At 38.0% G+C, this 20,692-nt stretch overlaps 1 protein-coding gene across 12 annotated transcripts in view; it reads left to right on the forward strand.

Moving 5' to 3' along the window:
* Window positions 1-20,692, forward strand: part of SVIL (supervillin) — a 134,540-nt gene that overhangs the window by 94,877 nt on the left and 18,971 nt on the right. For 5 of the 12 annotated variants that reach the window (XM_066199783.1, XM_066199721.1, XM_066199761.1 and 2 more), the window contains 7 exons: window positions 1,030-1,053; window positions 2,087-2,642; window positions 4,115-4,334; window positions 9,642-9,771; window positions 13,818-13,895; window positions 14,482-14,550; window positions 20,228-20,378. In XM_066199783.1, coding sequence (XP_066055880.1) covers window positions 1,030-1,053; window positions 2,087-2,642; window positions 4,115-4,334; window positions 9,642-9,771; window positions 13,818-13,895; window positions 14,482-14,550; window positions 20,228-20,378 — 1,228 coding nt within the window. The remainder of the gene's footprint in view (window positions 1-1,029; window positions 1,054-2,086; window positions 2,643-4,114; window positions 4,335-9,641; window positions 9,772-13,817; window positions 13,896-14,481; window positions 14,551-20,227; window positions 20,379-20,692) is intronic. The other 7 variants (XM_066199769.1, XM_066199800.1, XM_066199809.1 and 4 more) reach the window with 5 other exon arrangements.

Here is a 20,692-nt window from a genome sequence, read left to right on the forward strand (position 1 = left end):
TGTCATTTTCCTCTGGGAGGAGGCATGGATTTTTATCTGTATTTTTTTCCCTAAAAGCAGAATACTTTTGAAGTCAAAGAGAAATTTTTTAATGTGTGCAGTGAAATTTGGCTTCCTGTCCTGGACTACTTCATCTAATTGGAACTGCAAAGGAATGCCTTTTTAGTAAAGCCTCAGCATAGTGGCCCAGAAGTGGTCTTTTGGATGTCTTCACAATAGCAGAAACTGCAGTCCCTTTGCATTACAGCTTTAAAAGAAATCACTTTAACAGTGAAGCAGAACTCCTGTGCATGTCATATTTCTAGGTATTTGGATAAATGTGAGTGTTAGAAAGATCCTGCCCTTTTCTTTCTATATGCTTCATTCATGATTATATATTTTCCCTATTTTATAATAACAGGATAGTGAAAAGGCAGGATTTCTCTAAACATATTGGTGCGAAGCTGTACCAATTTAAATTGCACTTTATGCCTAGTTTGCTTGCACATGAAGTAGTAATGAATGCTTGACAGATTTATTTAAGCAAGATTTCCAGACCTTACACAGGTTTTTTTCCATTCGCTTTCCACATGCCAATCACTGTCACAGCATGGCCTCGTTAATGGTTGTGTCACTAACTTGTTTGGTGGCCAGTAAGGTCTGAACAGAAAAGGGCTGAAGCAGATGGGGAAGAAGTGACAGACACGTTACTTTGTCAGACTTAAAGAGCAAACACGCTTTTCAAGCAAGGAAAATCAGAGGAAGCATGTTTTGTCATCTTTCTGAACCTAGCAAATGTAATCAGAGTTGACTCTGAAGCAAGCTCAATGGGAGTGTATTTTCAAAAAGACTTTCCATAGTGAACTGTTCATTGGAGTGTTGGGGGGTTTTGAGATGCAGGTATGGTTTTTCTAGGAAGAAGCAAAAGAGAGCTATCAAAATAGATAACTAGAGGTTATGTTCCCAGAACGCATATTTGAAAATGTAAATGTCTTGTAGTTAAAGCTCAATTTACTTTTCTGATCTCCTCTAAATTTCTAATCCTGATAGATGCAATGGAAAAAAAATAAACTGGTAACTATTTTCTTTATCTGGCTTTGGGATCTTGGAGCTAACATAGTCTTTCCTCTGCTTTCCAGTTTGTTTAATGAATGACTCTTGTCCATGTTCTATAAAATATGCATGCACATTTAAGGTTCTAAGCTGATTTCCTCCTACTGGTGTGATCTTGTCTGTCCTTTTGCACACTGTTCACTAGCTCTGCAGTTTAAGAGAACAACCACAAAAAATGCTCTCCAGATGTGTATGAGGCATGTTTGTCACTCTCTTTCATGGCTTCTGTTTCCTTTGGAGAAGATAAAGGAGAGCTCTGCAGTTCAGAAAAAAAATGTATCTTAACTGCATCTAGGAAAATTTTACAAAATTAGTATGTTAGAAGAGTAGAAAAGATAATTGTTCCACCATGGGGGCTGCAGAATAAATTTGGAAGTATTTTTAATATGCTTCTTAGGCTCAAATACTTTCCTCATGACTGCCAATGTTTGTATTTGAAAAAGTCCTGCATGCAGGTGATTTATGTGGCAGGAGTATCAGGAATGTCTGCCCCAGGTTAGGACAGCACGGTACAGTCTCTCCCTGGCATTGAGCGGTCACCAGAGCTGGGAGCTGCCGAGCTGTATGAGAGCAGAGCTGTGCCAAAGCTAATGAGTCCTGCTTAGATGCAGAGTTGATTAGCCTGGGCACATGGCATGTCATCCGGCATCTGGAACCTGAACTAATTCCTTCCCCCACTGCTGCAGGTCCTGAGCCCTGACATGATGTCATGTTGCATGTTCCACACACACCCCTTGTTACTAAAGATGTTGCTGTTCACATGCAGTTGTTTTTACTTTGGGTGGAATAATCCATCTGCAGACAAATTATGGCAGCACTGTTGCTTTCCTTACCTGTTCTAGTCTGTACTGATAGAGTGCAATATTTACATGAAAACATACCTTTGATGAACTGATGTGATTTGGCTGGTTTTTGGAATTGATAATTTCAGAGCTTGTAAGCCCTATTTGAGTTTTTTAGGTTTGGGGTTTTTTCCTGTTTTTTCCCTTCATAGGTACAAAATGAAAGTGGAAAGATCGCTCCCCTGTCATCTGCAGTTGCAACATCAATTTCAGCCATGGCCTCTGCCCTTGCTCCGCTGTACGGGGACCTGCCCGGGAAGTCAGGGACTGATGGAAGTGTGAGTGCTGCCACGAGGTTCCACCCTGCAGCAGAAAACTTGGACTCATCAGGAAAACGCACACACAAGTCAGAACAGTGGCAGCCCTCAGTGGAAGCACTAGAAAGCAGAAGAGCATCAAAGAAACATGAAGAAGAAAGAAAGAGGTTTCCAGCACATGAAGCTAATCAGTTTAAAAAGTACAGCTCGTTTGAGGAAGAAACCACACATCCTGTTCCTGAAAAAACAGGAGACCACCATAAAGAGACAACATACAGCTTCCTGAGGAAGGGTAGCTTGGAACTGTTTAGTTCACAAGCACTTTTTCAGCCTCTGGAACAGAAGGAAATCGATACTGGCATGCAAGGTAAATGGGAAGACAAAAAATGCCAGTCCTTTGAAGAAAAGATGGATTTGGAAAGTGTTATGAAAAGAAAGACTTGGCAAAGAGGTGTGGTAATTACTTGCTGTTGGTGTGGTCTTATTCAGCAAATGGTGTTTCAAGCTTTATCAAGGCTGGTTATGTTTCCTTTTTCTAACACTGCTTAGAAGCAGAGAAATATCTGTGAAGTATTAAGCTTTACAAATAGAGTTTTTTGGGTTTTATTCTTTCAGTTTTGCAGTCTTTAGAGATGCTCAGTTTTATTCAGATTTATTTACTTCAAAAGAAGTGGTACTATATGCTGAAGCTAGGATTTATTCTTTCTTATTTTTGCTCTTGCCCCTGGCCTGCAAAATGCTGAACAAACAAACTTGCTGCTCTGGGTCAATTATCTGCCTGTAATTTTTTCCTTACTGCGCATATGTACTTCAGAATTAACTACATATGTGCATACATAACTGGTAGTGGATAATTTTCAGATAATTAATTTTGCAAAACTAATATTTTCTCCCTAATGTGGTGGTGAAATACAAACCAGGAAATTCTCTAGAGCAATGACATTTTTATATGCACAGCATAATTTAAACTTAAAAAATAAACTTGTCCATCTTTAAATAAAGAACTTTGGAAATAAACAGTAAATTCGGTGGTTGCATAAGTCCTTCTATTCTGTTGAATTTAGAAGGATGTCGTATTACTTTTCTGTTTTATTGTGATGGGTGACAGGATCACAGTACCCTGTAGCAATAAAAGCATTTTTGTGTTCATCCTGTGAAGTTAATTTATTTTGAATGTAATTGTCTTCACACAGGCAGAGAGAGGAAGGTACAGTTCTGCCTGTATTCCTCTAAAGCAGTATCCACTCTATCCAATTAGCCTTTGATGACTGCAGGGGAGATGGAGACTGGGATATAATAGGAGCAGTCATATATCAGAGGGGTGTTGTGCTTATAACATTTCAAAAAGAAAAATGAAGAACACTTATATTTCTTTAAGGATAACTGTAATGGTGCATTTATCTTTCATCAAGGCAGTTTTTTCCTGTGGTTTAATTGCTGCTTGAAAAAACAAACCCAAAAGAGACTCCAACACCTCCCTAGAAAATAATACCTCTATTAAGCTATTAAATGTCCTAGTATGCTACTCAAGCATTAAGCTGCTTTACCAGATAGTTAATTTTCTTGTTTAAATTTTGTCTGCTTCTCTTCCCCTGCTCTTTGTTCCCTGTCACTTTCTTCTGTTCATTTTCCTGTTGGTGTGATGATGGGAGCAGCAGTTTGTGCCTCATCCATGCAAAGTTCAGAATTGTGTATTGAACATGATATTCTGTGGCTTCATGTGAACATCAGTCACAAATGGCTAGTCCCTGCAGCAAGTAATACTGCACAATTAATCTTTGTACTGTAGCTCAGCAAGAAGTTTCCCTGTTAGAGCAGTATGTGATGTGAATGTTTAAAGTACAGATTTGCTTCTTTAGTGTTAGTAATGTAAAGTGTCTTTGAGAATAGAACTAATTCAGCACTTCTCTCTTGAATGGGCAGACCACACTGAGCCTTCTTCTGAACTCACCAGCACATCCGCCATGAGGACAGTTTCACAAACAGCAGCTGCAGCATCCTGTAGACTGCAGGAGCTCTCTGAACAATTGGAAGGCAAATTTTATAAGAATTCCTGTGAGATGTTTTCCATGGGAGAGAGCAAAGCACAAACAGCTGAGGATGTCCTTGATAACTCCAGCAAAACGATGTCAATTAAGGAAAGGTACTTAAATTTCTCTTTCTGTTTTTTTAATGATCCCTATAAATATAGTTGTTATATTGATTATGGTATAAAAAGAAGCTTTAAATCTGTTTGTAAAAAAGCTAAGTAGTGATTTTTAGGCTTTATTATTACTAACAGCAGAAACATGCAGCTAATCTACCTGACATGCTTATAAAGCAGATGATGGTGAATGAGAATTACCATTCAAGACAACATAACAACCTGATTTTGAAAGAGCCACCTGAATAATCAATGAATATTTCAGAAAATTAAAGTTGTAAAATACACATGTTCTAATTACATTTATACTTATATACTTCTCCAGGTTCTGCTTTCAGTTACAACAGATATAATGCAATTCTGGATTATTTTAATAACCATTTCTGGTTGGTCTACGGGAGTCCCTTAAGCTGAGTAGAGGGAGTCACAGATAGACTCTCTGATACTGCCTCACTACTTCAGAAGCACATGGTTGCCATTTTGACTTCTTGGAACTTACTGTAGGGATTTTAAAAGGATAGGCAGTTGGACAGGTTTATAGGAGTACTAGAAATACTTTTTCCAACCCAAGATCATTTTGATCTGAAACAAGATGTTAAGTCCTGCACTTGTGCAGAGAGTGGGAGTTCAGGATTGAAGTGCCAATAGCTGCTGTAGTACTTGTAAAAGTTTTTCTAACTTAGTTAAAACTTTGAGAGTATAAGCTCAGTCCCAAACTGGTAGCAGTCCAGTGAGTAGAATGACGATTATTTGGCCTGTCTTTACTTCAGTTTTTCTGCAGTGAGAGCAGAACCAATACATGAAAATAGCTGCCTGATTAAACTTTCACTGTGTAAAAGTATTCCCTCACTTAACTGAGGAGAGTGTGATATTAGGAATTCTGAACCTTTTCTTTTCTTTTAAACATGATTCCTCAGTTTGCTTCTTAAATTCATGTATTTCTAGGAGGTATGTGAGTCATTCTCATCTACAGAGCATCCCCACTCCCTGTCAGCCCCTTTACACAAGAGGGTGCAGGGGCAGCTACAGCAGCTGTGCAGTCTTAGTGCCCCTTCTGAAAGTTGTACTTACCTTTTTCATTTTTCTGTTGTTTTACTTAATGCAACTTTCATCCCCCTCCCCATCCTCCTCCTGTAAATATGGTAATTGTCTTGGCAGATGAGGTTTAAGACCAGTTTAACTTCTGGTTTATAGGGGGTAAATGATCTACCATCCCTGATCCTGGTGGGGAGAAAGAGGTCGGAGAGAACAGAAGATCCAAGTTTAGCAGCTGTTTCAGTCCTAACTTTAATGCCTCAGCTGAGCTGATCTCTTGAGGAACTGAAGCCTTTCAGTCACACAATCAGGAACCACTTTCGTTAGGACTCTGAGATTGTCTGCTCAGTCCCAGAGCTCACAAAAAAAAATACCTGCTGTCTTGTCAGGGATTTGTATACCCTGATTCCACAAACATCTGTAAATGACTGATCCGGTATCAAAATGTTTAAGCCTTCCAAAGTATCACAGTAGTCTACTTCTTGTCCAAGAATTAAAAGACTACAAGCAGTAAGTTTCTTTTGCTTGGCTGTAGTTGATGCCAAGTATTCATAAACATCAAAGAACATTTCTGCTAATGATTAACTATTACACTTTGATTTTTTTTTTTTTCCTTTTACATTCACTAGCTTCATCTTCCCATCCAGTGAATTTTTCTGGCTGTGTCAGGCATTCTTTCACCTTATGGAAGAATAACTTTTCCACACATGCAATAGTATTTGGGCAGGATGCATGAATGCTGGTCTGGATGAAAGTGATTTTCCACAAAGACTTGCTTCACTGAAAAACACTATCCTTGGAGAGTGAGTGTATGGCTGGCATTTTCAGAATTACCTATATTATATAGAAGAATGAAAATTATTATTATTTTAAGGAGGAAAGACATCTATTCTCTCTTCTGTCTTTGTGCATTTATGGAGACCAAAGGCGATCCTATCGGTTCCACTGTAGAAATCAGCTAAATGCCATGATCACCATTTTTAAAAGCTACATCTGATTAATTTCTGGTGAACCTCTTAACATCATTCTCACCTTCTCAGGAAGAATCTAGCCTGAACTTAGTTTTCAGCCTTTTTTGATATATGAATCCCTGAGCAATACTTTCTTATGCAGTCTGGTCCCCACTATATTGAATTTATGCACTCTTTTTAACAGTAAACTTCTTTCTGTAGTTATATATCTCATATTGCCCTCCAGGATTTAGGATTTATCCAAAAAGAACTGGTCAAGTGCAACCAAAGGAGAACATGTGAAAACCAAGCCTATGTCAAGTTTATTCTAGCTCAAGGAGATGACTAGCAACTAAGATACTAAAATATTGCCACAGAAGAAAGACGTGTCATTTTTGACAATTTTTGCCAGGATTTTTGCCAAAGCCTCTCATGCAACTCTCTTTGTTTAGGCAAAACCATTGTTCAGATCTTGTTTCTGTTTCCCTTCAGTGTTCACTCTCCAGCATTTTGCCTTCAGCTCTGAAAGCTTTTGCTTTGAGGCCACCCTGACACCTCTGGAGTAAGAATCATTCTATCTTGATGTCACATAGTTTATCTTATTAGCAGGTGAAAGAAGGATGCAGAGCAAGCTGTCAAAGATGGGCAGACACACTGAAAGCTTTTTTCTTTCAAGAAAAGAGTAGAGCTCATTTTCTTCATATTAGAAAAGGAACTTCTGAAGGCAAAAGAAGTGTGTCTAAACTGTGAAAATGACTAATGAATGATTATTCATTATTCATAAAAAGCAGAAAACTAGAGGTATGCAATGAAACTAGTAAGCAGCAAGCCTTAAACAAACCTGAGGGTTAGACCTAATATTTGCCTAATTTTCTAAGACTTTCCAAAGAATCAGCTGTACTGCTGAGCTGGTAGGCTTGCTTTTAGAAACCAGTTCAGTAGTTCTTGCATCTTAATTCATACAAAAGGGTGTCCTGCATTCAGTTGTTGCTGAGTCAGGGCAGTCTGACTTTATTGCCACTTCCATTGTTCGAAAGAAATGCACGGCTTTAGGTTTTACACAGCAGTGAAGTTTTTATTGGCATACAGAGCATACATGTTTCTTTTAAGTGGTGATTTCATTGCTCAAAATCACATATGTGTGTTCTTGCTTGTAGGAGTCAGTTGTTTCATTACACATACCAGTGAAGAATGGAGGGCTGGTATGAAACCATCCTTATGGCAGAGAAGAAAACAAAATCTTCAAAAACACAGAAGTATTCTTAGAATTATAGATTTTTCTCTCCCTGATCAAGCAGGCTATTTGGGTCGAAGGTCTAGAGCAAATACCCTGTGGTAATGTTAGCATACAAAAAAAAAAAAAAAAAACAAACCCAATTTGTTTCTCCTGCCTTCTATGCTGAGTAGCTGTAAACATTTTTTAAAACAAATCCAGCTTAGACCAAAGCTGACCAATATACCTTCCAGCTTTCAATTATCACAGATCATTTCTAAGCAAAACTGACTTGAGAGAACATAGCTACTAAAGATAATTCATTGCATGATGGCAATTCAGTCCCATCTTGGTCTCCTCCACAGTTTCACACATGCATGGATGCACTCCAGAAGATTAGTTCTGGGCAGTGAAATTTTGTGTCCTTTCTGCAAACAATGGCCATGACCTCAGCTCCTTATTGTGAGTCCTTCTCACCCCTACCCATCCTGTGCCGTGAGGTATGAAGCAACCAGGCAATGTGAAGCCTGCCAGCACTGCCTGCCTGGGCAGGAAGAGAGGAAATAACTGCTTTCTTGAATACTAACATTCTTACTGCCATTGTATTCTGTAAATTTACTGTTTTCTGCATTCTTAGTTTTTCTCAAGTCACTGCCTTAGACCCAGCTGATTGTCCCCAAATAGGTCAGTAGCATGGTTGTACTCCCTGGATTTTACAGGAAGGAGCTACCTGAAACGTGGCTTCTGCCTAGACCTCTTTGGTTCTACCCTTTCCATCTCCTCAGAGTTTCCAGGCAAGATTTGGTGTGAGGGTAACAGTAATCACATCTCTGAAAAATAATTTCCATATCTTGTGGTCATAAAAGGTTTAACTACTGAACCTGTTCAATAGGGTTAGGGGTTTTGTATAATTCTTACTGAAATACCATAGATTAGGGAAAGGTATGTCGTAAGACTTAATTAACCTAAAATTATTTAGTAGATCAATGGAACTGTTTGCACAAGTGCTGTAGATAAACGTTTTAAGGTTTACTGATTTCTGAAGGGTAAAAGAAAACATATAAATGTTTATTTCTGAGGAAGGTAAACTGAAGATCATCATGCCTGTATGGACCTCATATTCCTGACTGACTTCTCCTGTCCCCAAAACTAGCCACCTCAGGGTTTGTATGGACAAAAATAATTCTAGCAAAGTGAATCTACATGTTGTCCCCACTGCAGCCAGTCAGCCCTTTGTACCATATTCAGAATTTTGCTCCAGATTAGGAAACAGCACTTTGAAAAGATCACACTTACTGCGATCAATCATTATCCACATTTTAAATATAAGACCTCCTTTAGACAAGTTGAATCTTGATGATAGATTTCACAGCTGTAGGGTAGTTAGCACCAAGTTATTAGTGCAGTGGTGCTGCTGATTTGTGTCACAGCAATGCCTGGGCTAAGCAAGGAGATACAAAGTCATCCCAGGGAGTCTGGTAAGTAACCTCAGCCCCTGGAGTTGTAATGAAAGCAGTAACTGCAGAGTTGTCCTTTTATGTGCATGGTGAGACCTAATTGTTGTGTGCCCGCTGAACAGACCTCATTCTTCTTGGGCTTTAAAGAAAATAATTTTTTAAGTATTTTTTAATGAGTACAATGAAGACCAAAGGTAGGATGCATATTCTTAACTTTGGACATCTACAGGATAAGTATCCATAGCCAAGCTACTCACTTGCTGTGCCTTAGTGACAGAATGGAGGGGAAAAAAGCAGTTATTAATCTGACCTTTTAATACATCTACTTTAGGACGATCTGTGTTGTACGTTGGTCTCCCTTGACTGTATTGGCAATTTCCACTGATGATACAAATTAACTGGAGTGTCTGTCTCAGGTCTAGATGTCTTTGTTTTGACAGATGATTGCCATTGCCATTCAACATGTACAGTTTAAGGCTTGGTGTTTGTGAGCTTCATATATGTGTATGAAATGTAAATAACTTAGTTAATGATGGAAAACCTAATTTCAGATTATCTTGAATGCAGCAATAGTGAAACAATAAGGTTATCTTTTGAGGATAATGGGAAGTACAGTGTATAAAGCTACCTTTTGGCATGCTTTTCCTTGTAGGTTGGCATTGCTGAAGAAGAGTGGTGAAGAAGATTGGAAGAGCAGGCTCGGCAAAAAGCAGGAGTATGCAAAAGTGCCTGTCGCTGATCGTAGTGTGCAGATGCAAGAAGTTGAGCAGCTGTTGAAGAAGGTAGGTCTGTCCCTGTTTGGGAAAAACATCTTGCTTGAAATGCTTTTGCTTTTTGAAGCCGCATCCAACTGGACAGGCATGCCTAATATTAGCTGCTAGCTCCTGCTACTCCTCTTGTTGTCAGGCTTGTTTAAAAAACAATTCTCCCAACATGAGAGATTACTTAATGAGAATGTCTTCACTGTCCTGGGATATGTAATACTGATTACAGTGTCTTCACATCAGGAGATAATGAGCTAGTAAGTGGGTCTGTAAGGCTGCTGCAGCATGTACAGGGATAATGATTTAAGCCCTTTCTCCTGCCCCTCTTCCCTCTCCCCCTTCCATGCCCCTACATTGAAATTGCCTCAATACTTAGTTCAAATGTTTTATGTATGGGTGAGTTTGTTGAAATGTCACATTCCTAACACTGTGTTATCGTTGCGCATACACTGGGTTTTTGACCAGTAAATTTGAGTCCTAGAGCCACTGAGGTAATGCAGGTACTGGAGCATTCATGAGCCATTTGGCTTTCGGTTATCTTGCATGATCTTTGCTGTGAATAGCCAAAACTGGCACAACCAAGATTTTATCCGTCTTACAATAGGTAGTGAATAGAGAGGGAGATGGGTAGAAAGGTGTAGAGGAAAGGAAGATCCACATTGTTAGCACACTCTATTTATGTCTATACATGAGTAAGTTAGATGGCCCACCATGAGTGGATCTGTAAATCAGAATAGCTACTGCTGAGGACCTGCTAACGGTGCCATACTTACTTGTTTTGGTTCAGTGAAATTTTATTTCAGACTAAGTTTAGCTTGGTCCTGTGGCCTGAGTGCCTTTAGCAGCAGCGGTGTTACATGGGGATCTTGGAGTGCACTTCACAGCTTGGTTTGATGCAAAAGTCTGTGCATTCTGCAGTGTGAACCAAAGTGCAAAAAGGAGGATGACTGGGAGATTTGCTTCAAAATGGACTGTCTCCTGGCCCAAAGTACAGGACCAATGTAGACTTGTTTCCCTTCTCAGTCAGATGAAATAGGCTGTCTCAAAAGCCTTTAATTTCTGAAGGAGTATTTCACAGAGGACAGGTGAAAATAAAATTTGTGTTACAAAATTTACTCGTGGTGACATTAGTCTTTGGATCCAATTATTTAGTGTGAAAATGCTGCTTCTACTAAATAGTATAGGCAAACAGTAAAACGTCTCCTGTTCCATCAGTGCATTACAAGTAAGGACAGTTTGTCATTATTGAGGATAAATCTGAGCCTGAACATGTGAGTCATCAATCGTGTTAACTGGACAGAAAAGAATAAAGCTGATTTTTGCAGTTTGGTTTATGGGGTTTGTTTTGGTTTTGCCCTGTGGACTCATACAAAAATCCAGCTGCTAGTTTGAAAGATGTCCTGAAGCAAAATAGTTCCAGGGAGGAAAGCAAGATTGTGGTCACATTTTTAACATGCTGGTCTCCAAAATTACAACTGTTGAGATCAGATAACAAATGCACTCCAGCTGAAGACAATGGGGTTTAGAAAAAGCTTTGAACAGCTGCCAAGATTTAGGCAGAGACAAACCCTTTGTTCTCTCTTCTCACCCCTCAGCACCCATATCCTCCCTGCTTCGTTACCAGGTGCAGCAACTTCACTCAGCAAGCCCGTGTGAGGCTTTTAAAGCAAGTAAGGGAGCATGAAGTGCTTGAGGGATACAAGCTTTGAAGTGACAGTGCTAGCAGGGGAAGTTTCTGTGACACTGGGTCACTCACTCTGGGAGTTTGTATTAGCTCTTGGCACTTTAGAGCCTAAATCAAAGGATTTTCATGTCTGCCCATGGATGAAAACTTGGGTGTGTAAGATACACAATTCCATGAACTATACTGATGTTTGGGATGCTGGTTCATTATGTGATACATGAGAAATATGTAAATCTTTACAAAGGTGACCACACTACTTACAAGACACCATGTCTTCTTAAATCTAGAAATGCTGGTTTTGAGAAGTTGTCAGTGTGGTGGCTGTTACCCTTTGAGGACCATGCAGCACTGTGCTATTGAAGTCTGTTTGCAGAACTTTGAGACTCTGGTGTACTTGAGAATCTTAAAAGTTTTCTGTTGCTGGATTACAGTAAAAATGCAGGAATTGTATTGATGACTGAATTTTGAGGTAGTTAAACAATTTCCACTCATGGCAGTTGTGCATCAACAGTAGGGGTGTGTAAACTTCTGTCATGCCCTGCTGGTTCAAAACAATGCCTGATGTTTTTAGTTGCAGTATGGTGCTCCTATTAATCACACCTTTTTAGGGGTTTTTTGTGTGCCTGTGTGTCGCACTCTCTTAAAAGGTTACCTAAATTGTTCTGGAGATTTGATTATTGAAGCATAGCTGCAGAAATTAGAAATTAGAAATTATTACAGTACTTTAGATTTCATATAAGCTTCAAAAGTGGAAAGATTCATACTCTTAACAAAGTACCTACATTAAATTGTGGTGTTTGATCACTTCTAGTCAAAATGCTTCTGCGTGTTGTCTGCATGGTGAGGTACTTATCCAAATGTGTTATACTCATTTGTATGTAGACTAAACTGTAGAAAAAAACCATGAAATTCATGGAAAAGCTGACAGAGCAACCTCAAACAGAAAAAAAAAAAAAAAAAAAAAAAAAGAGACTAAGGAATTAACTCAAACAGATACAGATGAGGGAGAAATTTGAGATTTACTTGGAGGTCCAGCATCTGTTTTGATGATTGCTGCACACAGGAGAAAAAATTTTTGGAAGTTGTGAGAGTTCTTAAATTATTTATATATGTGGTAAAACATATTTGGACAATTCAAAGAATAGCTCTAACATCAGGGGAACAACTGTACACTGATGAATGTCTTACTGGAAAAAAATCTCTTTTCTTTGGGAAAAATATTTTGGATTTAGTATCTTTGTTTTCATCATCTTGGGCTCGGTGTTACACTTGTGTTTGTTGGATTTCTTCATGAGTAGAGAAATTAATTAACTTCAAAATCTTTCCATAATATCAAAATAGAAAGATTTACGGGAATAAAAGTTTCTATTTTATTGTGAACCATTTTTAACAGAGTCCCTGATTAATGTGATTACCAGCTGTATTGTGTCGCATTAAAGCTGTGACTGACATTTGAAACACTTAATTCTTACACCACATTTAAATTGCAGCTCAGCACTGCTGTTAAAGGCTAGGACTGAACAGACATTTGAAAATTACTCAGAGATGACATATGTAAAAATCTGAGAGAGGGTAAGCCCTTGAAAAGTGACTTTTAGGCAAAATACTAGTCTTTTGCTGTGGTAGTAGTTTTATCCATTTCATATATGACATCCACCACGTGCTAGTATCACATTCTCATCAAAGTTGAAACTAATTATTAGGCTTCATTTTGAGCCACTCAAATAAACTGTGTTTATCCATCCTCTGTGCCATGTTCCATATTTGCTTTAACCTACAGAAAGGGAGAAGAATTAAAGACGATAAAGCCATGTCTAATCAGCTTTGGGTAAGCCAAGCTCTGGGGCAGGGTTTATTTGTAGGCTGTGTTTAGAAAGGTGAACTCACCTTCACTGAGTACTCTGGGCTTAGCAAATCCTTCCAGATGGCTTTTGAGTCTCCCAGTTTCAGCAAGCATTCTTTCCTTTCATCCAGAAAATAGATTACTTGCTTTTTAGCAGGGTCTGATTAAACTTGCAGCAGAATTATTCACGTTGTGGTTGACGTGGTTCATCAGTTCAATGGTGCGTGAAAACAGAGACATATGAAAATTGTAAGCCTGCAAAAAATATAACTTCCAGCCTGTAGTGCTTTGTTCTGTGTTGGGTTGTAGTGATGTTGTTACTAACTTGGATAATTCCTGCATGGAATGGCTTTGGTAAACATGCTGTTGTATTATGACAACATTTTTGATCTCTGCTTTCCAACATGGAAAATATTTCTAGATTATCAAAAAATTTAGTAAGAAATAAGGGAAAGAGGAGTGATTTCTCCCCCATTTCCATTTCTGGTGATCCAGTTCTTTTCTAATTTCTTTGCTCTGCTTCTGTCTTTGTCATAGGAACCTGTATATGCTTCTACTTACTCTCCTGTTATACCTGCTCTCCATAAATTTCATCCTTTTCTACCTATTAATCAGGTGAGCAAAAGTCTGCACAATTTAAATGCTCAACAATTTCAAGTAAGCACATTTTAACAGTGTTTTTTTTAATGTACAAAATTAATAATCCTCTTAACTGATTAACCAGCTCAGTAAATGTAGCTTTAAAGAAACAATGTTATGCCTCTATCCTGTGTACTCTTCTTCAGTCTACATTCTGCTACTATTTCTCTAATGGTTGCTTTTCTAAAAATTCTGTATCTATTTTATATATAGACTGTATAGGTGAGAAAGTAAAGGAAGGAAACATTATTTCATTCATTATAATACTGGAAACTTCTAAGTTGCTAAAAGGGGTGCATAAAAGGAGTAGTATGTAACTACACAGCATTTATTTTAGAATAAAATGCTGTGTATCCTGACCTCCTTGTAAGTAATGTGCATGTACAATGTAAGACATAACATCATCTAATTTACTGACTGTAAAAAACCGGGTTTTTTTGAGAGGCGACTTTCCCACAGTGCTTTTCACTAGTCCCTGTGTAAAGGATTTTTGCCTTGGCATGTCCTGCTTCTATTCTCTGACTATCCCATCTTCCTCCTTCTCTCTCTTTCTTCCTTTAAGGTCTGTAGTACTAGTTTGAAAGAATCAAGCTCTCTGATTTCTGATGACCGTCATCCTTGGAGATGGAAGGTGAAATGCTATATAAACTTTCTATTTAATTTTTGGAGGGAGGAGTGAGACAGAAAATTACACTCAGATCAATACACATTCCTGAAGCAACTTGTGGCAGTTAAAAGTAGAGTTAGCTGTATTTTCTTGGGAATAAAGTTCTGCTGCTGTTCCAGTAAATGTTAGAGAAGCTTCATGTAAAGTATTCCTCAATGTCATGTCTGTACCTCTGCAGTTCCATCACAGACAACTTGAAGAATTTAACAGATAATGAGAAATATAATTTTTTTCTACAGCCAGAGCAACATAACAAAGTTGTCTTTGAGCAGTGGAATACTAGACCTTGGTCTGAGGAAACTGTACCTGGTTCCCATGATGAGGCGTAAAAAATGCAAAGGCAGAAGCGGTCAAAATAACAACTGGCAGAAAACCACAAGAAAACCAAGGCGAGCTCTCTGGAGCAAATATGCAAAGCAAATTTTGCTGTATTACGCTTCCTTGTTCCTTGCCTCCCAGCTGGCACTTATGGTTCCTGTACTACAAGGAATCCATTGGGTTCTTCATTCCCACAGTCTGTGTTGCATGCAGGGAGTGTTCTGACCAGCCTGGGTAATGGCAGTGAATTCAAGGAGCAGGTACTTACTGCTGGGTTGAGGATGATGATTGCATCCTGGATATATTATAAACATTTAGACAACTGATATTTACCATTTCCACATTCACTTCGTAGCTGTTTTTAAATATCTTGTACTATGAGGTTTTTTTAATTGAACATTAAATTTTGGACTGAATTTTTTTAGTAACTTAAATGTGTTAGTGTTGCCTCTTTCCTATAAGCTCTGGATATAATATAGTTTATTTACTTTGGATCACCTATTAATTGTGTTGTGACAGAGTTCTCCAGCTTTATGTATCTAGAAATAACAATATAGTCCAAATTAATAATAACCCTCCAGTAATGACAGGAGGTCCTTTAATGAGCTGTTCGTTCCATCTGTCTTAAAAGGAAAACAGCAAAAAAGGTTCATATTTCCATTGACTGTGGTGAGTTACATTCTGCTCTCTTAGCAAGCTGCTTCCTTCTAGCACAGTGTCAAGGTACATGCAGAGTTGTTTGTTTGTTTGTTTGTTTTTTTCTGGCACAGTTAATAATTTTGTTATTTGCACCAAACATGAATTGAGTGTGTTCTGGGTTCCTCAAACCAGTTCTGAACAGAAAGGCATACGTTTGCATTGGAGGTTTTTTCCATGTTCTCCTATAACAAGGCCCATATAAAGTTGCAGAAGAAAACAATGCAGAGACTTTTACCATACTTGAACGTTCAACTGCTGGATTCTCCTTATGCTTTTTTGTCTTAAGAGCTTAAACTAGAGAAATTACTTGTATTAAAAACCAAATAGATTCTTTTCGAATCCTTCTTTTATGTAATTTATAGCATGGGTTTTAAATAGAGCCCTCTTTTGAAAAACAGATTTTTTTCGTGTTCATTCTTGGTTCGGACTCCCCCAGGTAGGGGCAGTCATGATCTTCTACACAGAAAACCATGGCTTGTCTTATTTCTTGTAATTAAAAAAAAAAAAACAAACCAAAAAACAACCAAACCAAACAAAACCAAATAGCACACCAGCATACTAACAGACCACTCTTTCTCAGTTCTTGTCACCTAAAGGAGATGCTGCTTGGACTGCAGAATTGCAGGGTACAAGATGGGGCACTGCCTAGATGTGGCCCCTTCCTTAGCATGAGCAGGGCTGTGCCTGCCATGTCCTCCAGAAATGTACTGCAGTGCTAGAAAAGACCAATATCCTTATCCAACCTAGCCAAGCAGTGGGAGAAAGTAATCCCTGTTTCTAACTGTTCTTGCATTGAGTCTATAAATCCTTCCCAGACTAAAAACAGGATCTTTTAGAAAAACACGCAGTCTTAATTCTAAACTGTCAGCCTACATAAAATTCTTGGCAATATTAAGTAATTTTTCATACGGTATTATTCTTGCTGTGTTAAATGTAACTCTTAACCCTTTCTTCAGTGAAAATACATATTTATCTGATGTAATCTGAGGTAGATTTTTTTTTTAATATTTCAGCCCTTTCCCGAAACCTTTCAGAGTTGTCACCATCCTGAGCAGAAGCATGGAGTCTGGAAATGGATGAGTTATTCCAGTCCAGATTATCTGTTCAAAAGAACTTTTCATGGGAGTTTTTGTCTCTCTTCTTTTTCTGTCTTCCTAATGGGCTGTTGTTGTTTCGGGGTTTTTTTCCCCCTTTTCAAATAACATTTCTCCTAAAAGTCTGGCTTACCAGACTTTTCTGATACCCTTTTTTTTTTTTTTTTTCAACCATCTATGTGATTATCTCTTCTTTATCTTCATCATTCTTCTGTATGTTGGTGTCATCATGAGGGTCTTCTCAGTGGATGAGACTACATCCTTTGTTTTCCATGTTCATTAAAACATTTTGATCAAATTTGGGATGAATCAGATCACTGCATGGCTCTTTCCTGCTTAGAAATAATTATTCAGTCAGTTAACCAGTTTACAGCCTGTAAGATGCTCTGATATTTTTATATTGCTCAAAAAAACCCCTGCCTCAGAATGTCATCTGTGATTAACTCAAATATATTAAAGAAATCAGAAGTAACTGTGTTAATATATTTAATCATACTTGAGCTCATCAAACTTACCATTTTGATTAAACCTGTTTTCCATAATGCCATGTGGAATGGCATTAATTACATGCCGGTAATTTGATTCTTCATTGATTGTCTTTGCAGAAATCTTTCCATGGGTGACTGGAACAACCCACAGTTTGTGTGACCTGTTTGTACATGCTTTAGTTTTACTTCTAAATATTGTCCACATCTGAGCTTTTATCCTATTTATTTTCCCATTTTCAAAGGCTTTTTAAAAAAATTTGTTCTTGTGTTTTGGGGCATCTCCTTCTCCAGCTATTTTGTCTAAGGTATCAATGAACACATCAGTCTGTTGTACACAATAAATTAGAATATTTCATTGAAAGCAACCACCTTTTTATGAAAAAAAATTGCATTGGAGCTGTTTTATTCCTAAGTTTTAATATGTTATTTTCATTTATTCTTGATATACTAACTTTTGGGTTGACTTTTTTACAGTTGCAAATTTGAGGTTCTTCTTTCATATCATAATTTGGGGTTTTTAACTTAGAAATAAAATTTGGACTTAAAAGCTTCTTAAGTTTTAGCTTTCTTAACATATTTTCTCCCAACTAGAATGTGCTTTGACCAGATAATTCCTCCACAAGTGCTCCGTGTGGCAATTCTGGAAGCTTTCTAAACTGTTCCCAACTAGCAGGGGGATTTTGTCTGACATTTCTTTTGACAGTTGCATTGCCTCATATTAACTTTCTAGCTATAGAAAATTATTATTTATTTAATCATGGCATCTACTTCTGTTTTTCAGCAGGACTGTTAAGGGAAATTAAGTTGCTTGGTGTCTCTTTAGTTTATAATTTTTTAGTTCATTTGTTCATTAATAGATTAAGGTAGGAGTCTTCATGCATTAGGAAGAGATCTAGTATGGAATTACAGTATGGAATTACTCTAAATTGTGTAACATATGCACCCAGTCTTTTCTTCTGGTTACGAACTCCAAAGATGTTTTGCCTAATGGAGCAGCTTGAAATCTTCCATTAAAAAAAAAAAAAAAGTTTGTTTCTCCTGTCCAACAGCTGTTTTCTTTTATCCTTTGACACAGCTCCAGAATTACTGACAATCTTTCTGGAAATTCATGTGTGTAGTGATTAACACACATACTTTCTAGGTCTCCATCTTCAGAATTTTCAGTAGCTCTGTAGACTCTGAAGCTTCAGGTATTTGCTGAAGACAAAATCCAAAATTAAGACTCCTGTAAGTTTAAAAACCCCAAACCAAATCCATATGATTTTACTTCTTTCTGCCTCTCCCTCACTTCCCTCATATTGTAATGGAAGTCAGCATCCTTACTAAGTTAAAAGTATTTAAATTTTACTTGTGGCTTCATTAATTTAGGTATTTAATAATTTCCTGCCCAGGTCTCCTTTAACATATGGCTGTGTTTTTTTCTACCAACTTTTCATCCCAGAGGTGGCTGTGCTGACACTGGAATGGGTAGAGACTGGAAGAAATGAAAGAAACTTCTTCAGTTTTTCTTTAAAGCTTTCAAAAGCTTTGACAGATGAGGAAATTATACTGAATAGACTTCTATGTTGTTATTTCTGTTGAACATTTTAGAGTTCTAGGGAAAAATCAGAGGTTTTAATCTTGATTATCATGGCTTGCAGTCATATTGTCTGGCTGTCCAGCTCCCTTTCCTGCTAAATTGAGAGGAAGTGCTACTGCAGAAGGCTGCAGAAATATATGTAACTGTAGGGAAGTAATGGAGGGCTCTCATGGTCCCAGTCCTTGTACAAACCATTTCTTGGTTTGTCTTCATTCTTCTGGCTGATGTCTACCGATCCTGGTAAATACTGAAAGCTACAAAGTCTCTATATTAGAGTGTCCCCTGCAGTCACAATAGTTTTTATATAAAATGACTTATTTATTTAGTCTGATTGATTTTTAAGAAAATAAAAAATAAGAACATCTTATTTCTGTCTTGAAAGGAGAAAAATGTTTATATTCACAAGCTTGTGCATACTTTTGCATTTCCCTTCTGTGTTTCTCTGAGCTAGAGCAGTATTAAAGCTTGAGATTTTCATTTGTTTTTTTCAATTCTAGCAGCTAGGTTGTGAAGAAAAATGATGTAAAGCATCAACTTGGAAGTAATTCTAGAGCTGACAGTCCCATGCACTAAAAATACTTCTATGTTTCATTTCCATGCAGTGTAATCCCTGAAATGTTGATAGTTTTTAAAGATAAGTATATTAAAGTAATTGTCCTTTGGCCTGAACCTAGCTACAGCAGAGTATGTAAATCCAGTTTCTTTCCTACTGAAAGTATCATCATCAATCCTTCTGTGTGAGAAGAGCACTGAGATAGTGCAGCTTCTGCTTCTAATCACTCCAACTGTTGGCTGCCAACCTCTAAAGCAAGAAAGGAAAGCTAAGGGTGACATAGGGGAAAAAAAAAAAAAAAAAAAAAAAAAAGAGGGAGTGGTAGAGACAATCACAGTCCTTGGAAAAATATTTAGTAGAGCAAGAGAGCAAGCTGACTTAGGAACTAAAGTGAGCAGCCCCTGGAGAGGCTGCTAATCCTGCCTGGAGAACTGAGTTACTGTCAGAGACTGATGAGGAATCACCCACTGAAGTTACACCACTTCTTTGTTTTCCCTTGAAAAACAAAAAAGTTTCCCCCCTTTGTTTACACTTGAAAACATCTGCTCATGGTCAGTAGTGATCTCACTTGTGTAGCAAGTCATGTTTCAAAAGAACAAGGCCTGGAAAATGGTTTCATACACAGAGTGAATAGTTTGTTTTGTGTAGAGGAGTGCCATCTGCCCTGGCTGGTAGTCTCAAGAAAGAGTCAAAGAGCACAGACCAAAACCTTGTACTCACAGTGTAATGGGGCAGCAAGACAATGAAGTATTGCAGGGTCACTAAGCTCTGTGTCTGTGTGACTTCACTTCAGTAGCTTGTTCCCTGCTCCCTTCCCTCTGCTTCTGGCAGTTGCAATGTTCATCCAGTCTTTAGCTATGCCTTTAGCAGGTTTTTTTTAAACATCTCTTTCTTTCTTTGCCCCAAAAAGCAAAGAATGCCAGATAACCAGGAGAGTCAAATGACCATTGAGGAGAGGAAACACCTGATTACAGCTCGAGAAGAAGCCTGGAAGTCCAAGGGTAAAGGAGCAGCCAATGACTCCACACAGTTCACTGTAGCTGGCCGAATGGTAAAAAAAGGTCAGTGATGAAATTATGACAATATAAATAAGACCTCTTATCTATCTAGTCAAAATAAAGTCAAATTAAAGCTATGCAGTAACAGCATCTGTATTTAGCAAGAGGAAGTCTGTTTATCTTCATCTGAATATCGTGGCTTGAGGCTGTTCACTTTAGTTTCTTGTGGGCGTGGTATTGATCCATTTTGTTCTGCACTGTTGCACTGCCATCCACTTATTACTGGGCTCTGTCTGGCTGGTGGAAGTCTATCACTTGGATAGGGATATATGTTTTGGTTTTCCTTCTAATACAACCCACAGGGCATAGTTGGATTA

The sequence above is a fragment of the Chamaea fasciata genome, unplaced genomic scaffold (assembly GCF_029207755.1).
Source record: "Chamaea fasciata isolate MVZ Bird 193981 ecotype frontalis unplaced genomic scaffold, bChaFas1.0.hap1 SCAF_1, whole genome shotgun sequence".
Lineage (NCBI taxonomy): Eukaryota > Metazoa > Chordata > Aves > Passeriformes > Sylviidae > Chamaea > Chamaea fasciata.